Source organism: Rattus norvegicus, chromosome 4 (assembly GCF_021556685.1).
Source record: "Rattus norvegicus strain SHRSP/BbbUtx chromosome 4, alternate assembly SHRSP_T2T, whole genome shotgun sequence".
Lineage (NCBI taxonomy): Eukaryota > Metazoa > Chordata > Mammalia > Rodentia > Muridae > Rattus > Rattus norvegicus.
This window is the reverse complement of record NC_141537.1, coordinates 22143150-22164094: the sequence shown is the minus strand read 5'-3', so window position 1 is coordinate 22164094 and position 20945 is coordinate 22143150. Positions and strand designations below refer to the sequence as shown.

Genomic DNA, 20945 nt, shown 5'->3' with positions numbered 1-20945 from the left:
TGATTAAAGAAACCAGAACTAGTTAATACATTGACATATACCATTATTACAGTGATAATTCTAAATTATTTAAGATTAAATTTTTATACTTCTTAAAACTATTTATCTCTAGGTGCCTTTTGTATTACTCAAATATGCACATGGAAATCCTATGTGAGCTAAAGTGAGGAATCTTCCCTTTATAAGAAATGTTAATAAAGAACATTGCGTGATTTGGTGGTGATAGGTTTGAATTTTAATCAAAGAATGAGAAAAGAGATAAACATGACTCTAATTTGAACTGGTATTTATATATTGAAAGTGGTTCTCACACAACCATAAATTAAGACCTAAAGAATTTTCATAAGTTCTCTTGTTTTCCTTGTGAATTATGGATTTTACTTAACCTAATTTCATGTGTCTCAGACTAGATATGTCTTTGAAAAGGATGCATGGAGGCCTTGCAATTTATGTATTCTCTGTGGTTGCATTTTTTGAAGTTTAAGTGACTGGCAAAGGCTTTCCCCCATGCTTTGGGATTCATGTTTCACAAGTTCTTTTGTTGGCTCAATTTTCAAATATACACATCTGCTTGATAGTCGCACAACTTCTACAAATAGAAATCTATAAATACTTTAGACTTCTAAATATATAAATACAGTAATGAATTCCATATTTACACTTCTCAATGGCCATTGAATGATGGCAAGTAATTTTGTAGCAAGATATTTTAAAAAGAAAAAATCAGTCAAGATGCCAACACTTTCTGTGTTTCATAGCCATTCTCCTTATCTCTGATCTCTCAATTTATACATCTATTTTGCATCTAATAGCAGGACCCATTTTCTCCTTCAAGTGTATCTAACTGCATGGGACCCCCACATACAGTTTGAAGAGCTTGAGAAGAATGCTAATTGGAGTTCAATGTATATATTTTGCTTTTCAGTAAAAGAGAAGGTCATCTTGGTCTACCTACTCTCTTAGCAAAGGAGACTTTGCCCTTAAGTTCAAAATTTGTAATTCCCCCCCCCTTTCTCCATGGCATAAATAAATTGATGTACAACCATAACTATATAACAGGGCTGTCACAGTTGTGTACACCTTGAAACCCCAGCAAGCTAGCCATGATTGTAGAATAAGACTGAATCTTAAATAAGGTAAACCAAAGGCTGGAGGCATAACTCAATGGTGTAACACTTACAATAGGCTCTCTGTTCAATACCCAGCACCACATCAAAGAAGATCCAATAAAGATGCTTTCCTATAAAATAGTGATGAAAAATAAAAAGCAGTAGAAGAATTCTTAGATTATATATCAAAGTTAGACAATAGTATATTTTCAAAAGTTTAAATATAGCCTCACCCTGTATGTAATCTCAATGTGTTAGCATCAGACTCATAAATCCATTGGAGAATTGTGGGAGCAATGAGGAAATACATATACAATGAGGAAAGTCGTCATTCATGTGAATTCTAATGTTCAGGCTTACACCCACATTGATGATCAGAGCAATTCTTAGGTTTATTGAAGAAATGGGTTGACCTTTCAAAATATTATATCTTCTTTTCCTCTAAAATTAAGTCTGGAGCTTTTCAGTGTTAGGTTTTTATTGGCTGATTCCTGGTAGAAGACAAATCAGAATGTCTACTCCTGATGGTTAAGGTCCCTTTCCTTGCAGTGGATGGAATTCATTTCCCAGTTTGCTCACCTTCCTGTCCCCTTATCCAGCCACACAAGCTACAAATGTATGAGACTCCCTTGCCCATCAGATTCAGTACAGATTTGATTCTTCATTCACACCAGAGATTTAGAATAATGTCTCTTGAATGCAATTCTTTTAGGCGCACAAGACGACAGGATATAAGGAATGGAGACCCACTGACTCACTGCTCCGACTTGCAGCATCATGGTAAGCCACTTTTTACACCTCCAGGGCTAAGTGGTAGGAGAGCACATATCGTTCCAAGAATAGTTAGGGGGAAATGCGGTCTGGAATGAAGAAGATGCTGATGAACTCACAAAATGAATATATATTTTGATCAAAGGTGTGAAAATTCAAGATTTTAGATCTTTACAAGATATAGAACTGAAACGGCTTACATGAACCAAAGCAGCCAAGTCTATGAACATACCCTTGGATGTTAGCAACACAAAGAGATAAGCAACAGAAATTTTCATCAAAATATATCAAATAAATTAATAATAAATAGTGTTAAAATGGACCAAGGAAGCCATATATCTAATGCTGATGATTTTAACTCTTTCTGAATGTCTGAGTCAAATACACAGCAAAACCACATCCTTACATTAAAATACTAGCCATATATCTCCTTGAGTGAGCAATTTGGAACCAATATATTGCTTCAATTTGAAACCAAGATATTGAAACATTTTTTAATGTCAGAGTTGCTAATTTAAGCTGAATCACACAACCTCCATTTAATATACATAAATTGCTGTGTAAGCTTTTTCTCCCTATTGCAATTTATGAGATAATAATGAAGCTGTGCTTCCCTCTGCTGGGGAAACTTCTCAATGACAATGGCACTAATGAACAGCTAAAAAAAATAAGAGTTAATATGCGAAGCATGAACATTGTAACTGAACACAATTATTCTGTTTTCTCTTCAAGTGCCTTTTCTAGTGATCACAAAACACTCTCTGTGTTTTCAATTAATCTTTATTTGACTTACTAGGTATGTAGAATATTGTTACTTTATGTATGTTAAAGGGGGACTAATGCCATATGTAGCACTTGAATATCCATAGGAAAATCTGTTATCTTCTTCAAAGGCAGACCCCTCTGTGTGTAATCTCAACGTGTTGAAATCAGACTTATAAATCCTCTTCTCAGTAGAACTAGGGGTAAAAATGGGGGATGTTAGAAAAAGTGCTTTAAAATCAGTCACTTTTAAACATTCGTGACCATTAGCTGCTTTCCTGTGGGTTACTCTCCCGACAATGAAGAAGAAAAAGACCACTGAACAAGGTTAACAAAGGTGTTGCTCTGTGTCTCTGACCAAGGGAAGTGCCTATATTAGTATATTGTTCCTTTTTCATGAGTAACACAGTCTACTACTCCATTTAGACCAAATGTTTACTCAGTTTTCATGAACTTATTTCAAGTGAAATTATTGTAATATGATTCCATCACTTCATAAATAAAGCACTATTAATTATTAATTCATTTTAGTGAAGAATTTATGGACTTGTACCTTGAGGGTTAAAAATGATTCTTGGAAACAAAAGCGGGAGAAAAAAATTCAAAGTTATTTCTGAACAGATTATAATCTATTTTTCTGTATGGGCTTTGTTACATTGATGTAATGGATATAATATTGGGAAAATAAGAAACATTCGGTAAACTTAATGTTGTTTTTAACAAAATATCATTATGAATGCTAAAGTATGTCTCAGTAAAGTACCTCAGCACCTATGTAAACAACTGGAATCAAGGGATGTCTTTGTAATCTCAACACTCGTGAGACAGAGACAGGCAGAGGCTTGAAGCTTATTGGCTAGTTAGACATCCTAACTACCTAGTCTGAGGTCACAGTGAGGGGAGCCTCCAAAACTAAAGAAGACAATTTCTGAGAAGGAACAGCATTGGAGATCACCCTCTCGTCTCTATGTGCATATATGTGAATCACACCATTACATATGTACACCCACAAATACATAATGTGCACACATACCTGCATGCACACAGCGAGAGATAATTATCACTATAAGCTATCATTCAACTAATAATAATTGATTATGAATGTGTCACGAAGCTGTTCTAGGAACCATTAGCAGTTATCCATGCATCATCTTGATGATCGCTCCATTTGTTTAGCAATCCAGTCCCTTTTAAGTAAAGTTCTTATACTATTTCAAAATAAAACCTACTGGGGATAGAAATGTCTCATAAACAAGTGGGAAAACTGACCAAGGACTTTTCAGAAGGGAGACTGTGCTTAAATAAAATTGTTGGTCACTTAATGCTTCTACTTGAGATAATGTTGCCTATTTTGAAGATATGTTTTTGTGGCATTATATTGGCTCGAGCCTATGAAAATTATGCAGAATTGTTTGGCTATATACAGTAAAGTCTTTGCGAATGAATTCTTCTCTGGATAATGAAATTAAAATTTATAATTTAAGATGAAATAGAATTGTGATAGTTTAGTGTTACAAGAGCTATTTTTAGTTTCCTTTTTGATTGGTAAGCACTTTTATTTTACATTTAAGATAGATGGGAGGAAGGGTTCAAACAGCCCACAAAATTCCACTGCAATAAAACACTTCTATCTCAAAGATCCCTGTGCCTTTTGGCTGCTTGTGTTGCTAATTGAACAAACATAAAGCATATTCACCGTAGGTTACAGTAAAGTTCAAATGTGTGGAAAGTAAGTTAGGAATCCCCATTTGGCCAGGCTCAGTCCTACCATTAGGGATCCGTGAATTATCTCAGAATAGTAGATGTCAATATTTGAACGTAAATGGGCTCCAATCCAAAGCCCAACCCTGTTTAAATCATGTGTGTTGTCTTGCTAATGTCACTTCTCACATTCAACAAAATATATGTGCTCATATGGAAACAAGTAAAGATATGCGATGTTATTTAACAGAAAGCTTCTAAGCAACATGAAGCCAAATTATACACTTCGATATGATCGCTTCCAGCTGTAATGGTAAACATAGTCTGCAACACTCTATATTTTACATAGCTTGAGATTCTAATAAAGTGACTATATAAAAATAGCTTGAAATTAAGGTGGAAGAAATTGCACTTTGGATGAAACCTTCAACACACCCTCACTGAAATTCCTTGTTGTGCAAAACTGCACTGGGCTGAACTATTCTGAGAGAAACAAAAATCCAGTCCATTTCTCTTGATCTCAAACAGTCTTTTCTATCACCATAGCCATTCAGCCAAAACCTAGTATCAACCCTAATAGCACATGTGTGCTGGGAAATCTTTCTTTCCAATCTCATTCCATGCAAGATGCTAGCAGAGTATTCCGGTTGTTTGCACTCCATTCCTTCCCTCAAAAGAGAATGTGTGCCTGAAACTGGAGCTTGTCTAACTTTACATTTAAGAAAATGACTGGCCACATAAATTACATCTGTGCTGTTGCCTTTTTTCCCTCCTTACAAACCAAAATGGACCGCAACACAATCTATGATTTATATGTCCAGAAAGCAAATGACTAAATTTTGAAAATCATACCATCATCTTATATTCCTGGATCATGAGGATACTTTATGCCCTATCTTCTAATTTAGTGGTATCATTCGATTTCACTTTCTAATAGTTTTCTTGGCTGTTCTGCACACATGAAGTTCCTTTTTAATGTCCCACAATAAAATGTCCACAGAAGTCAATCTTCTAAATTATCTCCACACCTAGCCCATCTCAATTTATGTCTTGATTGCCATCAAAATCATGCCCAAATTTCATAAGCTGTCTTTTGCAGTACCGTCTTGCCAGTCAAGAGAGACATAAATTTAGTATTTTGTCTATGATTTTATGGTCTGTACTTTACCATGTTCCAAATATGAATATGAACATTTAACCCAAAGAGGAGCCCTGAGATTTTCATCTAGGAACTGATGTTATCCTTTTAAGCCTCCAAGTTCCATAAATTATGAAATACCACTTGTGAGGGAAATAGTGAAGATTAAATATACTACTGCACCATGGACTCCTAAGAAATAAAATGGTCCAGGAATGTCATTGAGTGCCAGATCCTAGATTCAATCTCACACATGCAATCCTGGTGAGAAATAAACTTCTGTAAAAATGAGAAAACAATGTAAAAATGTCTATCTCAGACATAAACATATGTGGAAGAAATGGGACAAAAACCCTCTTTGAGGTTTGCAATATTTTCACCCAATATTTTATTTACAAAAATCATCATTCTGTCCAAGATAATCTATTTATACCCTTAAATTTAACTATTATGAATGGAGATTCTAAGCTGTCTGCATATTTCCCTTTTATTCTGAAAGTTATAAGAATTATATATCATTATAATACAAGACAGTATTTTCATTATTGTTTATGGGAGGTTTCCACCTCTGCAAACGATTGTTTCCTATCTCCCATCAAATTGCTTGGGGAAAGAAAATGAAAGATCAAATCCTATGTTTCCTGTTTTTTTTTTTTAAACAATTCCTCTTATGGCAATCCTGCTTTGGCATATAGATTATTTTGCTTTCTTTGGTAATGCATTCACTACAAAATCACGAAAATAAAATGTACCAGATGCTGCACATAGATTCATAATATTACAGTTGATATATGCATACTGGAATTTCTCTGAAAGCTTTTGTGTTTCATCATGCCCTTAACTAAGATGCACTGTAGTTGTGCCATATACGATCAAGTGAATATAGCTGTGGCAAGCGGAACTATTTCACTCTCATGTAACATTTCTTTTTTTTTTTTTTTTTGGAGCTGGGGACCGAACCCAGGCCCTTGTGCTTCCTAGGCAAGCGCTCTACCACTGAGCTAAATCCCCAACCCCTCATGTAATATTTCATAACACATTGATTTCATCATTATTCCAAAATTTTTTCTAAAAGTAAGATACAGTAGTATATTAAGTGACTAGAAAAATACTTTGTCAATAAAATTACTCTTTCCAAAAGATATAGCTAAAATTTCCTAGTCTGTGTATCCCTCTCACTGTCTATACAGTGATAAACACATTGCAAAAATCAATCTAACCAAATAAATATATCACTACAAGAAATACTGAAAACCGTCTGAATTTTAGAATTTGAAATGCTATATCCCAGTTGATGAGTACCACACAGCACAAAAACACATCTTGATTTGGAACCTAAGATATAGTGTATAATTTAGGTTGGCTTTGTTAAGTAAGTATTGTATATGCCTATATTTTCTGCAAGGTGTCATTGATGATTTTGTTCTTGTCAGCCCACATCCACTATTCTTCATTCCACAAGTCTGCATGAGAAAACGCCCTTTAACATTTACATAGATAAGTGGCTATAACCATCAGTACAGACATTGTAAAAACATGTCATATTCTATTGATAAACAAGTATGATTCCTTTCACATTCTATATTATAATTTAGATTTTAGATTTTTAATTGCCCCCAAAATATAGATAACTGATAAATTGCTTATTAGCCATCTAAATATGCAGATATAAAATGTATAGAAAGGCTACAGTTATAATGAGTTTTTCTTCATTTTAATTCTTAATTTTATATTAGCTTATGAAATATATCTTCTCACCCATGATACACCTTGTAATCGACCACTGCTATATATTTTTTATATCCTTGAAAATGTTTTGCTAATAAATGTATTTTTAGACAGTCATCTAGATACCAGTAAGAAAACCTTAATGATTATTGGTGCCAAAGAACACATTTCCATTGTGTTCTGTTTCACCAGATTTGTAGGCTATATTTGATTTGTGTTGCTTGACCATTTCTAGGGAATATAAATGAAAAATATCCAAAAAGCAATATTGTAAAACAACTAGAATTGATTTGTCTGAATACAAATCAATTCTATTACTAATAGTAATAGTTCTCTATTTCCCAAGGAGCTAAAAGGGCTAGTTAAATTACTTTGTATCTGTCTGCAACTCTTTTGACTTGTATTTGATTTTTATATTTATTGCCTAGAAAACTCCACTCTTAATAAGGGTCAAAACCATCAAAACCTAGTACCAGAAATCAAGGAAGGAATGACTATGCGGCTCTCAGCCTCATCCATCTGTCTCCATTCTGACATTACATTTTCCAAGATTGTTACATTGTTCACATTTCAATCTTAGGAGACGCTTATGGGGTTAAAATGAAGAATGAAATAAATGGGAAGCTGAAATGTGATTCCTTCTGTTTCTGTACTATTGGAAGAGAATCAAATGCTAAGTAAGGCCTTAAGCAACATGATATTTCTGGCCAAATGATGGATATCATGACTTTCTGTTGTTACAAAAGGAAGCAATTTATTTAACTTCGTCCTTTCCTCCCATTCTTTCTGCTTTATTAGTCTCATTTCATTTCCATAAATTATCCCACTAAAGGAGGAAATGATTAATTGAAGATTGCTTCCTCAAAAACATTATTTCTTGTCATTAGCAGCTGCAACATATTGAAACATTGTGTTATGCAAACACACTGGTGCCTTTTAAATAATTTTAATTATTTTGCTCCAACTATTCAGTTTAATAACTATAGCCTTACTGTCTATGGTGGTTTACATGACAAAGGGCTGTAGTGTAAAATACATTTTAAAATGTTTTTGTAGTTATATTTTTTCTTTCTGGATGGGTACATTTTCCATGAGCCACTGCTACCATAGACGTCCATGAAGAAGGTAAAACCATTTATGTAACTTGTTAAACCTTTATCATCTTTTTATTTCATAGTACAATATTTCAATGTGGAACATACTTGATTTTTACATATCTGCTCCTACTATTTCTTGAATAAGTTATTCTAGAGTTACTAACATTCAAATATTCTATCTAAACTGCAGTTTAATGAAATAATCTATCAACATATGACTATAATTTCTTTTCCCTTTTACATGGATTGGGCTTACAGTCTGTGCCTGTGATTGTAAAAATCGTTTGAGATTTCAGCTTTTAAATTCAGTGTATTCATTTAGCTTTGTCACTTGGCAAATATCTGGTGAGATTTCAAGACTGTCTTTCTGCTACAATTACAGTAGACACAGAAAGTGAGAGAGATGGTCAGTTTAACAATTGCAAATAATAAAACTACATTTGCCACTAAGAGTAGAACAGTTCTAGGATGCATTGAAGCTGAGGTATTTTCTTTAATTCTTTATACTTTCACGGAAATAGGAGGCTATTAAGGGCACCTCAGTATTGACTCTTAACACAAGATTTTCTTCTGTACAATTTAAGCTATGGCAACAGCCATTACATTAATATCATTGGTAATCATGCTTAACTGTTCTGTGTGCAGACGCTCTATTAAATAACTTTTGTTATGCTTTTGCACTGTGATAATTAGATACTTTTGTCTCTATTATGTGTGCCTCTTAAAACAAATCTGAAAACTATAAGTAGAAGAGAGACAACTGCAAGTTCTCTAGAATTTGAAACAAGCAATCTAAAGTGCTCCCTCTCTCAACTCCAGAAGAGGCAGAAAAATGACTGGTAGATGGCCATGTAAATATTTTTAAACGGTTTGTGTAATGCTAAACACATTGAAGGCAGTAGGAGAACACTAAGAACTTTGAATATCCTTTCTCAATAGTAGCTCTGCTATTTTGAAGTTAAAATGAAGTTGATAATAAAACAGCAGTGGTAGAATTTTAATCCTATTCATTGACTAACAATCGAAATTTTCACTTTTGAAGAAGTTATTTGTTATATGTGTCCATATATGTATGCAATTTTGCACATGCATGCACACAAAGACCAGAAGAAGAAACCCTGCTGGGCACCTTGTTACAGGGATAGATTTGAATTCTAGAACTTCCTGATTGCACAGTAAGCTCCCATGATTGCTGAATCCTCTTTGCATCCTTAATTAACAATTTTATAGTGATATATTTTTTTGTAATTTAATGGTCTGAGAAATTTAAGTCGTAAAATTGTTGCTTTCTTTCCTTATAAGCAGTTTCTGTAGAAAATTCTATAACTAAAACATGTCCAGTTGTTTTATATAAGAACTAGTAGTGTGATTGTAAAGTCATGGCATTTTCTTAAGATAGAAATATAATTAAACATTTTTTCTTAGTTAACCCAGAAATTGTAGTAGATGTTATAACATTTGGGAGGGCTGAGGCAAAAGGACCGTGTGTATCATGCTGGCCTTGAGCTACATAGCAGATGAGGCTTGTGGGTGACCCCAAAGCAACTGCATTGCTGCCTCATGCATTAAGGACATTTTTATGTTATGGAGGCTGCATCATGGAGTAACCAACATGTATTTTAAGAAAAAAAATATTTTGAAGTTATAACTTCACATATTCCTTAAGTGCCATGGATCTTTATAATACATCCAAGACAGTTTATAATCATTTTTCTTTTACTAAAGCAAAAATAAAGTAAAAAAAAATGCTGATGAAGAAAAACAGGCACACATACAGAACAAAAGGCTTCATGTGGCGAGAGCACATTTACTGAGATGTCATGGGTATATTGCTTGATGTTGTTCCCTAAGGTAGTGGAGAGGGAAGTGGAATCGCAAGAGTTCATTTTACTGGACAGTTGCTATCAGATAATCTCAATAGTTCCTCAAACAGAAAATACAACTTCCGAAAGGTGGACATCCTCAAAGCCCTGAGGCACAGCACACTCAGCACTCAGAATGCTGTCACAGAAACATGATAAGTAGTACCACAGTGCGTTGCTTTGGGGCCCATCAGCTTCCACTGGGTTGGTTCCACATTCAACACACTTTGATAGAATAAATTATCTATTAACACTGTATGTTGTAGGACAGCAGCCCTCAGGTCAGCTGCTGCTTGATCCAGAGCAAGGTCTCAGATTATACTGATCCTGACTATGCAGGACTTTGTATCTTTCAGGAAATGAACAGTAGTCTTCAAAGTTCAGTAATGCCTGTGACTCCAATGGAGTAACTGTGACCTCCGTGTGCTCTGCGAAAGTACAGTGTGCTGCTGTTACAAATGACTAGCATTTCTGAAAATTGATAGTAATCAAAATATCCAGTATGATGGGAAGATATCAATGGAAATAATATTCTCCTGTTTATACATTTTTTCTTGAGAGAGCAAAGATGGACGGAAATGGTGAGGGAGAAAAGTGAGAGTATGAAGCAGGTCATTGTATCTTTATGTTTCCGGTGCTGTCCAACATTTTTGCAAGTAGATGGGGAAGCAAAGTCCGGACCAATAATAGATGTCTCATTGCTTTCTAATCATTTTGTTCAAAATGTTTACACAGTAAGCTCTAAGATATAAATTGCAATGAATATAAATACGACAATGTCACTGCGTCAGAGTATTGAAGTACAGCTATCTACATGAAGGTTCTGGTCCTAAGTTAGACACTGATATTGGTACCGAGGTCCTACTACAGAGAGTTTAACAGAAACAACTGAACCTCATAGAAATTTTGTCTTTGTATTCCTGGCTGGTGCAGCAAAACCAATGTAACAGCACAAAATAGAAGAATCTGTAACCAAATAAAGGCAGTAGGACATCTATGTGCCCTTTACATTTTATGGCTACTGGAAGAGGAAATTTGGTCTCACTGGTTACTAGCTAGAAGATGTTTCTCTTTCTTCTTGTTTGGAAAGTGGGTCAACTCAATAGACAAAGAGTCCTTAAAAGTCTTTATGAGAGTAGTTATCAAAGCAAACTAACTAAAGGCATCTAGCCTATGAACCAAAGTAACCACCAGCTGTTTTGTCGCTAGGGAATTAAGAACCTCACTATTCTTTTTAAAGAGAATCATATCACAGTACATACATTCTCTGTTAAATCATACATCATTTTATAAGAGATTTAACCATAAAAGAGAATGAGTTATTTTATAAACATAAGGAAACATGTTATTAAGATGATTTTTTATGGCTACTTCAGAAAGTCTTGTTCGTACTGTAAAAGAGTAACTGAATTTGTTTCCAGCACTATCGGGAATATATGGTTTAATTGGCAAAGAGGCAAGTCAGACCGTGATTTTAAAAAAGTATTTTGATTAGTTCTTCGAGAATTTTATGTTGTGTTTTAATCCTATTAGATTTTTTTTAAATTTTGTGTTCATGAGGATTTCGTCTGCATGTATACAGGTGCATTTTATGTGTGCAGCACTGACAGAGGCTAGTAGACAGCCCCAGACATCCCAGACAAGACAGATGTTAGCTGTTATATGGGTACCAAACCTGGGGTGTTCTGCTAGAATAACAAGTGCCCTTAACTGCTGAAATATCTCTCAGGTTCACAGATACCACTTATTGCAAAGAACTCTTCTAGTATTTAAGTCACATTGTACTTACCTGTGTGTAGCAAAAACACGTATCTTAAAGCTCTATCAAAGAGTTTTTCATTATTATAGATACCAGCATGAGAGTAAGTCAACATTGGTCTTCTTACCTATGCATCTACAAATGGCTCCCTTATCACTGTAGATACTGACATGAGAATATTTGGCTTAGAGGATACAGCTATAAACAAAAAAAATTTTTAAAGGATTTATTTATTTTATTTACATGAGTACACTGTTGCTGTCTTCAGACACACCAGAAGAGGACATCAGATCCCATTACAGATGGCTGTGAGCCACCATATGGTTGCTGGGAATTGAACTCAGGACCTCTGGAAGAGCAGCCAGTGCTCTTAACCTCTGAGCCATCTCTCCATCCCTATAAACAAAAATTTAATAGGGTTTTCTGTCACCCTTGACTCACATATATTGTAATTCAAAATTTTGAGACAGTTTGAACAATATCTTTCCAAGTGTTCAAGGATTTCTTGACCAAGCAAGTTTATATTGTTGAGCAATTAACAAAAATATATATGTAATATAAACACTATTGCCTTACATGGCAAACCACACTCATTACTCATGGTAGGTTGTACAGGCACTGCCTCACATAACAATTCAACACTCCTCTCACCAGGGCACAGATGTCTTACCACACAGCACAGAGACTCATAGAGTGGGAAAGGCCTATCCTAATCATTATAGAACTTAGTGTCTGCATATACGTGTGCACCCAAATGCAAATCTGTGTGTGTGTGTGTCAGTGTGTGTGTGTGCTTGTGTGTGTGTTTGTGCGTTCATGTGTGTGTGTGTGGGTGTGTATGTGTGTGTGTGTGTGTGTGCATATGAGATAAGCAATGTGACACAGAATCAATTGTTGCTGTTTATTTCTTTGTTTTCAGGGTATTGATATGTAACAAGAAGGGACAGAAATGTCTCAGTGTCAGAAGAGATTTTTGTCCCCAACTAGGGCATTTGCTAACCAGGCAGTGAGACCAAGGCATTTAGAATGGTGAAGTGGTAAAAGTCGTTGCAGCACGGTGAGAGTTGTCAGTGGAAAGCATAGGCTACACCAGAGACTGGAATGGAAACAGTTTTCAAAAGCTTTAAACCTAGCATAAGCAAATCCTATTGCTTATGACAGACAAAAGCACTAAGTTGATTAAGACAAGAGTAAAGCTGTCAAAGTGAAGCCAAGGAGGAGGGAAAACATTTTTAAAATTAAGATCTTAGCTGAATTTGAAGGTGAGAGCAGAAAATTTTCATCTGTCTTCACTGTCAGCTCTCTGTGCATGTGAAAATATATTTATTATTTTCTAAATTAATTTAATGAGTTCCAGACTGTTCAGGATGTCATAATGGAAACAGGATTACACAAGATAACACAGAGTTTTGCTCTCTCACTAAGTTGTACCTAGCCCCTCTGTGTCATACTTTTGATCTGAGTTGTGTTTCAGTTACCACATTGAAGGAGGTTACACAAAGGGTAAAATAATAGAAACTTAATCAGGAAACAGATTTTTGTATTGCTGTGTTTTATTATGTGCTCCTGCCATGGTCCATAGCCTAACTCTGGAAAATAACAAAGGGTATGTCATTTTAAAATAAGAACAATTGAAACCATATTGCATTGTAATTATATGAGTTTCTCCTGAGCCATCCCAAACATTTCACACCAGTTGGACTTCAGGACAAACTTGTGAATTATTTAAGGTTTATTGATGGGGGGTATAAACATCATAAACTCTGCCTTCTGTAAAATGCTAGATAAATATTGGTAGGTAAATTTAATTTTACAGTTGGAAAATAAATACAAAGCAGCAATCTAACCTCTCAGAAATTGCTCTTCTCTGCAAAATTCCAGATTTCCAGAAAACTAGGTTTAAGGAAAAGGGAGAATGCAGGGATCACAGTACAAAGACTCAAGGTTGTAGTGGACATAAACAGATCAGTTCATGTCATATTACTTGACTTATGATGAAACTCTGCATATACAGTCCAAACCAAAGTGATTAATCTATTGAGATAAGTATTTGGAGTCTGAAATCCTTGACATATTTACTATCTTTAATCAATTTGAAAAATGACTTTAAAGTAGGCAACCATTTGTCACCCGAATTTCCAAATTAATATTTAGAAAATGCAAGTAGCTAATGTTTTCTCACTTAACTTCTTTTTGGCTAGATAATCATCATGGGCACAGTCTTGAAGAGAGAATCATCTATGGAGTAGAAAATAGTAGCACATTCTTGGAATGCAGTCCGAAGTCACAGAGAGCCTTGGTATATTGGCAATTTCAGAGGCGAAATGAAGATCGAAAGGAGGAGGTACAGGGCTTCAGTTGACCGAATGGTCTCTACCTGTTACACATATTGTCACCCCAATATCATAGACATGGAGGACGGAAAAGTACTGATTATTCCAACACACTGTTGAACCAAACAGTAGCTCCTTAGAAAAACCACTCAGTGTGGGCTGGGTGTACAGCAGGCTGTGTATGAGAAACAAGTAGAAGTTGATAAGCGTTCCAGCCCAGGAAGCTCTTTGAGCACAGATTTTAGAGTACTTATTTCTTGCCTTGGTTTAGTTATGAAGCACTTGTGTTACCTGCATTTCTACATTATGAAAAAAAAAATCAGGTTTCCCTTGGTAATTTTAGTTTTAGCTCACTGATTTCTGTTAAACCTTTTGTTTTCTGCAAATGAAAAGTTGGAAGAAAGTTGAGTACTTTGGTTTACTTGAAGAAGTTGAGTCCCACCATTACTTTTGGTGTTAACTGTTAAAACAGCCTCAAGATCTCTCTCCTCGATAGATCCCTTGACAATTGTAAGAATTTATACCAAGGAAATCAGAGAAAATTGCACAGAGAGCTCCAACATTTTAATTACTTATACCTAGTAAATAAAGGTAACCAGATTATTTCATTTACTTGTAAAAATTGTTAAGTACAGATAATTTTACAAATGCAATGTGAATATGAGCGTAAGAGCAACCCCATTAGTTTTTGTTGTCTTTGTTTTGTGGGGTTCTTTTGTTGCTGATATTGTTTTTTGAAATATTAAGAAGTTTTAAATTGTAGAATTATATTGTAACAATGTAAACTGGTTTTATACATTGATAGGTTATGCTGTCTGAGTTTTATATTATGAATTCTATTCAAAGAAAACATGAGGCGACATATATTCCAGAGTGTGTCCTCATATTATGCCACAAGCAGCACCTTGTGAACTGATAAATAATTCACTAAACCTAAAATATAAAACAAGTTTTCTTCCTTTTGCTCAGATGCTGACATTTCATCTTGTTCTTTACAAGTCATATTATGAATTCACTGTAATACAATGTTTTCTAGGTTTACGTTCATATAGTTCCCATTTCATTATCTAATATTGACTTTGTGTCATATTTATACACTTGCTTTCAAATTCAAGTGTACCTTGATTCTTCCCTCCAATTATGCTGAATATTTTTAATAGTTATAAGATATTCTATAAAAACAGTAGTGTTGTAGAAATTTTCAAATGGGTCTATAAAACTATTGGCAGACACTAAATCTCTTGTCCAAACATAGTCTTTTTAATTTATCTTAAAAATTGTTAATTTCTAAAACCTACCTCAACTGATATCTAAGCTTTTCTAACCGGAATGTCAGCTATTGCGTTTCTATTAAATCTGCATGCCTTTTCCTCTGCCTTTTCCTGATAGATCAGAGTGGGTGATCATATCATCAGGACAGAACAGGGGCTCCTGCTTCGTAGTCTGCAGAAGAAGGATTCAGGCAATTACCTGTGTCACGCCGTGGAGCACGGTTTCATGCAAACTCTTCTTAAGGTGACCCTGGAAGTCATCGATACAGAACATTTGGAGGAACTTCTTCATAAAGATGACGATGGAGATGGCTCTAAGACCAAAGAAATGTCCAGTAGCATGACGCCCAGCCAGAAGGTCTGGTACAGAGACTTCATGCAGCTCATCAACCACCCCAACCTGAACACAATGGATGAGTTCTGTGAACAAGTGTGGAAAAGGGACCGAAAACAACGCCGACAAAGGCCGGGGCACTCTCAAGGGAGCAGCAACAAGTGGAAGCACATGCAGGAGAGCAAGAAAGGTAGAAACAGGAGGACCCACGAGTTTGAGAGGGCACCCAGAAGTGTCTGAGCTGCGCCACCTCCCAAAACCTCAAACAAGTACAAACTTGCTTAGATAATAACTGGAAAAAATGCAATACACATGACCATTTCATGGCATTATGTGGATGTTTACAATGGTGGGAAGTTCAACCATGTTCCACCAATTTAAGTCCGCGAGGAACCTTTCCAGCAGGCTTTCTTCAGACTACCAACGCCTGACAGAGATCACAGGTGAGCGTAGGTGTCCATGTCCGCTGACTTAGTGTTTCCTCTGAGCGTTCATTTTGCTTTCTTCTTTGCCTGAGAAATAAAAATGTCATTTGCCATGCTGCCGTCGAAAGGAGAAAAACTGCATCAGCAAAGCCATTTTATCGAAGCGAGAGTTGAAAATAAACTGCATGGATTCAGTAAGCAGATGACTATTCCAAAACGTGATTGGAGTCAAGGATGTTTTGTCTACCAGCACTCGTGTTTATATGTACTGGAGTAGTAAAAAAAAAGGAGAATGGAACTGAGTGAAATAGTCTGAGGAGATATAAAAACATAAACCATCCATCATCCGGAAGAGAAATGGAGTACACTGATCTACTACTGATGTCTTCTTTCAGCTTTGATCTAAAGATGTATTTTATTAAAGCTATAATTTAAATGTACCATGGCAAACATGCAGTAAAGATTAGCTGTTTTCTAAGCTAGAGTAGGTTTTGTCTTGCAGTTACCATGCTATACCGTTTGTTTAAAAATTCCAACCGTGTGCTGCTTTTTTCACATTGTGTTTTCGGGTTCTGTAAGAGGCAGTATATCACTTTAGGCCCATACTCACTATTAACTATTACTTTCTGACACCAAGAATTATGTGTTTCCCCTTTGAAGAAACCAAACAGATAGAAGGTTATCACCCTGACTTGTAAAGGTATTATCTAAGTTAACTCTCACATACGTAATGTTCTTTAGCCAACCAAAAATTAAGACAGCGCAAAAGAGACAGAAAGAGTCATTAGAGGCATCCGGAAGGATCAAGGGGGAAAACAAAAGAGCTTTGTGTCTCATGAAAAGAACATTGTCTTAACAGAGTGTTAATAAAATGTCCTTTACCATTGGCTTGAAGATTTGCATGATGTGTGAGGCATAGGACTTTCTCATGATTCCACATGCCACTAAAGATTCTAGTTTCAGTCATTTAATAATTTCTGAAACAGAGAGAGAGAGAGAGAGAGAGAGAGAGAGAGAGAGAGGTGAGAGAGAGAGAGAGATTAGTGACATTCAGAACACATTCTACCAACAAAATGACACATTTCTCAACCATTTTCTCTGTGAATCAGCTAACTTTTATCCACCCTGTATCATATAATTGTTTGTATGAACAACTTATAAGTGTTTTTATCTCAATGAGAGTGAGTTTATAAACTATTATCAGATCATACATTTCACTTAGAAAGTGCAAAGTTCTTTGTTTCATGAATAAAGTATAAGATAACACAAAATATTTCGAAATGTATGCCCTCTGTTGGTTGGAGATGGTTTCCTGAGATCACTGAGTTCCAAATGCTTCAGGACTTGTACATTATAGAACAACTAATTGGTGCTCCTTGCCTCACTGCAGGAATTCCTCCTTCCACCCTTCAGCATGCACAAAAGTGAGAAGTAAATATCTTCTTGCTAATTAATGAAGTGGAGTTGCTATTTTAGCTCTAGTTGTCTCCAAATTCCACTACACCAAGTCGCTGTTCCCTTTCCCCTGCAGTCTTTCACAGACAGAAGCTCACGTTTCAGCTTTAATGATTATTTAAATAAACAACTTGTTGACATGTCTTTCAAACAAAAGCCTAAAGTCACTCTACATCTGATGTTAGGCTCCTTAACCAACATGGTGTTGCTTTTGGAAATAAGTCCTCAAAGGTAGGCTGAATTGATGAAGTATTTGAAGAACATACGCTGAACAGACAAAAATGAAAGGAACATAAAGTCAGAGAAAGAGGGAGCTCCAAGTAGACCATTCTCTCATTTAATAGGGTCTTAACTGTCCAAATATTTGATGTTATATTTCATTCTAAATTTGCAGCTGACACATGCTTATTTGCAATTACATAACTCTCCCATTTCTTTCTAGCTCTTAACAATAAAGGAACTAATAGAATGAAGGTTGTATGATAACGTTATGGATGCCTTTCAGGATCTGAATGCATTTTGCTTAGCTCTACGAATTAGCAATAGAGCACCACTTAGGTTTCAATTAAAAGTGTTGCAAACAAGCAACTATATTGACACGCCTCAATCAAGCACCATGTCTAAGTTTTCAAAGAAAGTTATTGATCTAACTTATAAGTAAATAAATAAATAAATCTTACGACAGTTATAACCTGCCATTGTGTATTGAGAGAGGACAGTTTGCACGAAGAAGAATGAATGTCCCATTAACTAAGTAACTTAGATGGACTTTGGCATATGCTTGTATCATCATTTGGTAAGACCTGCCTAAGAGATGCATGTGACCTTAAAAAAATTACTACAGCAATCTTAAAATAGTCTCATGTGGAAAAAGACACATCACGGTGGAGAGAGCGGGCCCCGCTGACAGCAAATGCAAAGTGTAAATGCATGCAAATGCACACTTATTGCTTCTTTCATGTATAATTTAGTGATTTATAATGGTATGTGTTTAATATTTTTGCTACCTACACATTAGACAAAGAGGTGTAAATAATTTTGGAAAGAGTAGAAAGAACATTGTAAAATACAAGTTTCTAGAGATGCTCCATCCCAGTTTGTTCACCATCATCCTCAAGTGAAAGATTTCCCATACAAGTGATGCGGTAGCTTATGTACTACTTAAGGGCAGAGAGGGTATGCCCCTCCATGAGCATGCTTTTTGCCAGGTCATAAATTGTTCCGTATCTGTATTTATCATTGCATTTCAGATGGGAACTAGAAAACTGGACAGAAAAATGTAATGATATTGCTGCTGTAAATTATTCCTTCTTAGCATGTATTCAGTTGCTAAATATACATTTCTTCAAAATATTTGAATTCAGATGTCTTTACTGTTCCCTGTAACATATGGTATTGAGGAACATAAGCTTCCAAACCTTCAAGAACCAGAGTCAGGGAGCTATATAATTAGCTAACAGATTTCTTCATTGTAGTATTCTATAAACTGTGTTCTATATTTATAGTTATGATGTGAACTTTTATGCCCTTTAAATTAAATGCTGTTCTCTTTATGTCATACCTGGAAAGAAAACACAGGGATGAAAGTCTTTAATCAATGGATTATGATGTGAAACATCCTATTTCGAGATCTATACAGATTCCAGATGACTGGCATTCAGAGGCCTATCCTGAAGCTCATGGGCAAGCATTGTATTAATGTGGATTTATTAGTGTAATGTTTTCAAGTATTTCTCTTTTATTATATAACAACATGATAGTTACGAACTGGCCTGATGCCAAAGAATCCAATGCTTTTTATTTTAACTTGGTAATAATTATTTAAGTTCAATGTTAATGTTTACAGTATATCTTTCCTTAAAGGAGAAAACGGTTTTTCAAAAGTATGCAAACCCTATTAGTTTTATTTTAAAAACTTTCCTACACTAGTTACTTCAAGAATTACATATTCGTACACTAATAAATCAAGACAAACCCAAAGTGAGAGAAAGAAAGGTGCCGCAGAAATGGGTTTTCTTATAACTGATCAATTTTCCTGATCTGCCTAACCAAAGAAAAGTCTTATTTCCTCATTTCAAATATCCAGTGCACAGACACAGGTTATGGTATAAATAAAACTAAACCAATAAAAGGATGGTTTTTAAGATATTGGGAGCCAGATATGACAGCACCAGTCTGCAATTCCAAAAGGAGGATAAAGCAAGAGGATGGTGGGTGGGAAGTCCATCTGGGCTCACTAATGGGACCCTACCACAAATAAACCAACAAAATGATTAGAAAGAAATTAAAGTATATTGTCTAGACACTTCGTTGCTCAAAACTATGCTTCTATCTGTTCACATCTTACAGAGAGCCCATGACTGTGAACTCATGAGGCATTGTGATGGTAAGATAGAGGAGGTGTGACTCTGATTTCACAAAGCTCATAACAAAATGAATGGTGACAGGGCTTGCCATCACAATGTATGACAATCCTCTTATTTACAACTAGCCTTAGACAGCAGCAACACATCTACCTTAAAAACCACCTGGCCCTGCTTACACTTTGTCTACAGCACTTATCAGAGTGATGTGATGTACCGGCTATGTACATATTTCCCTTTCTAGACTGAGATTTCCTGGAAGTCAAGAGCTTGGTTTTGTTTGTGACATGGTCACTTGTAGCTCAGGCTGGCCTTGAACTCACTCAATAGCCAATAGGATGATTTTTAACTCACTCATTAGCCAACAGGATGATTTTTGAGTCTGATCATCCTGACCCCACCTCCTGAGTGTTCTAAACATGAATCACCGTACCTAGTAGGGTTGTTGGCCAGTTGTTTTTCTTTCTGGTGCCTTGTATGATGCCAAATAAAACTGGAACTCGGCAAATCAGTGCTGAAAAGAACCACATTGGAATGTGCTAAGTGCCAAACTAAATTTCCCAGCCTAAATGCCGTCATTCAAAATGAAGGGAGAAGCAAAGTTTTGAGGAGAGTCCAGGAGAGCTTCAGAGAATAAGTGGCACGATTTGAACTATCAGTCGAATTTTCCTAGAAGAGGAAAGAAAAGCACCTCCAGGTAGAAGAAATACAACTAAAGAGGGAACAATGAAATTTTCTATTTTTCCCCCAGAGAACAAGTATCCCACATGAATGGAGAACAGTGTTCGTTCAACAAAACAAAAACCAAACAAAATACCACTCCTTTAAGTCAAAATG

The 20945-nt window shown here is 35.6% G+C and overlaps 1 protein-coding gene across 6 annotated transcripts in view; it reads left to right on the top strand.

The window, feature by feature from the left end:
- Sema3a (semaphorin 3A) overlaps window positions 1–19739 on the top strand; it is a 462616-nt gene extending 442877 nt beyond the window's left edge. For 5 of the 6 annotated variants that reach the window (XM_087656813.1, XM_087656812.1, XM_087656815.1 and 2 more), the window contains 3 exons: window positions 1822–1889; window positions 14129–14271; window positions 15650–19739. In XM_087656813.1, coding sequence (XP_087512939.1) covers window positions 1822–1889; window positions 14129–14271; window positions 15650–16105 — 667 coding nt within the window. In that variant the 3' untranslated portion in view covers window positions 16106–19739. 6 annotated transcript variants of the gene reach the window in all.
- Window positions 19740–20945: the final 1206 nt, after the last annotated feature.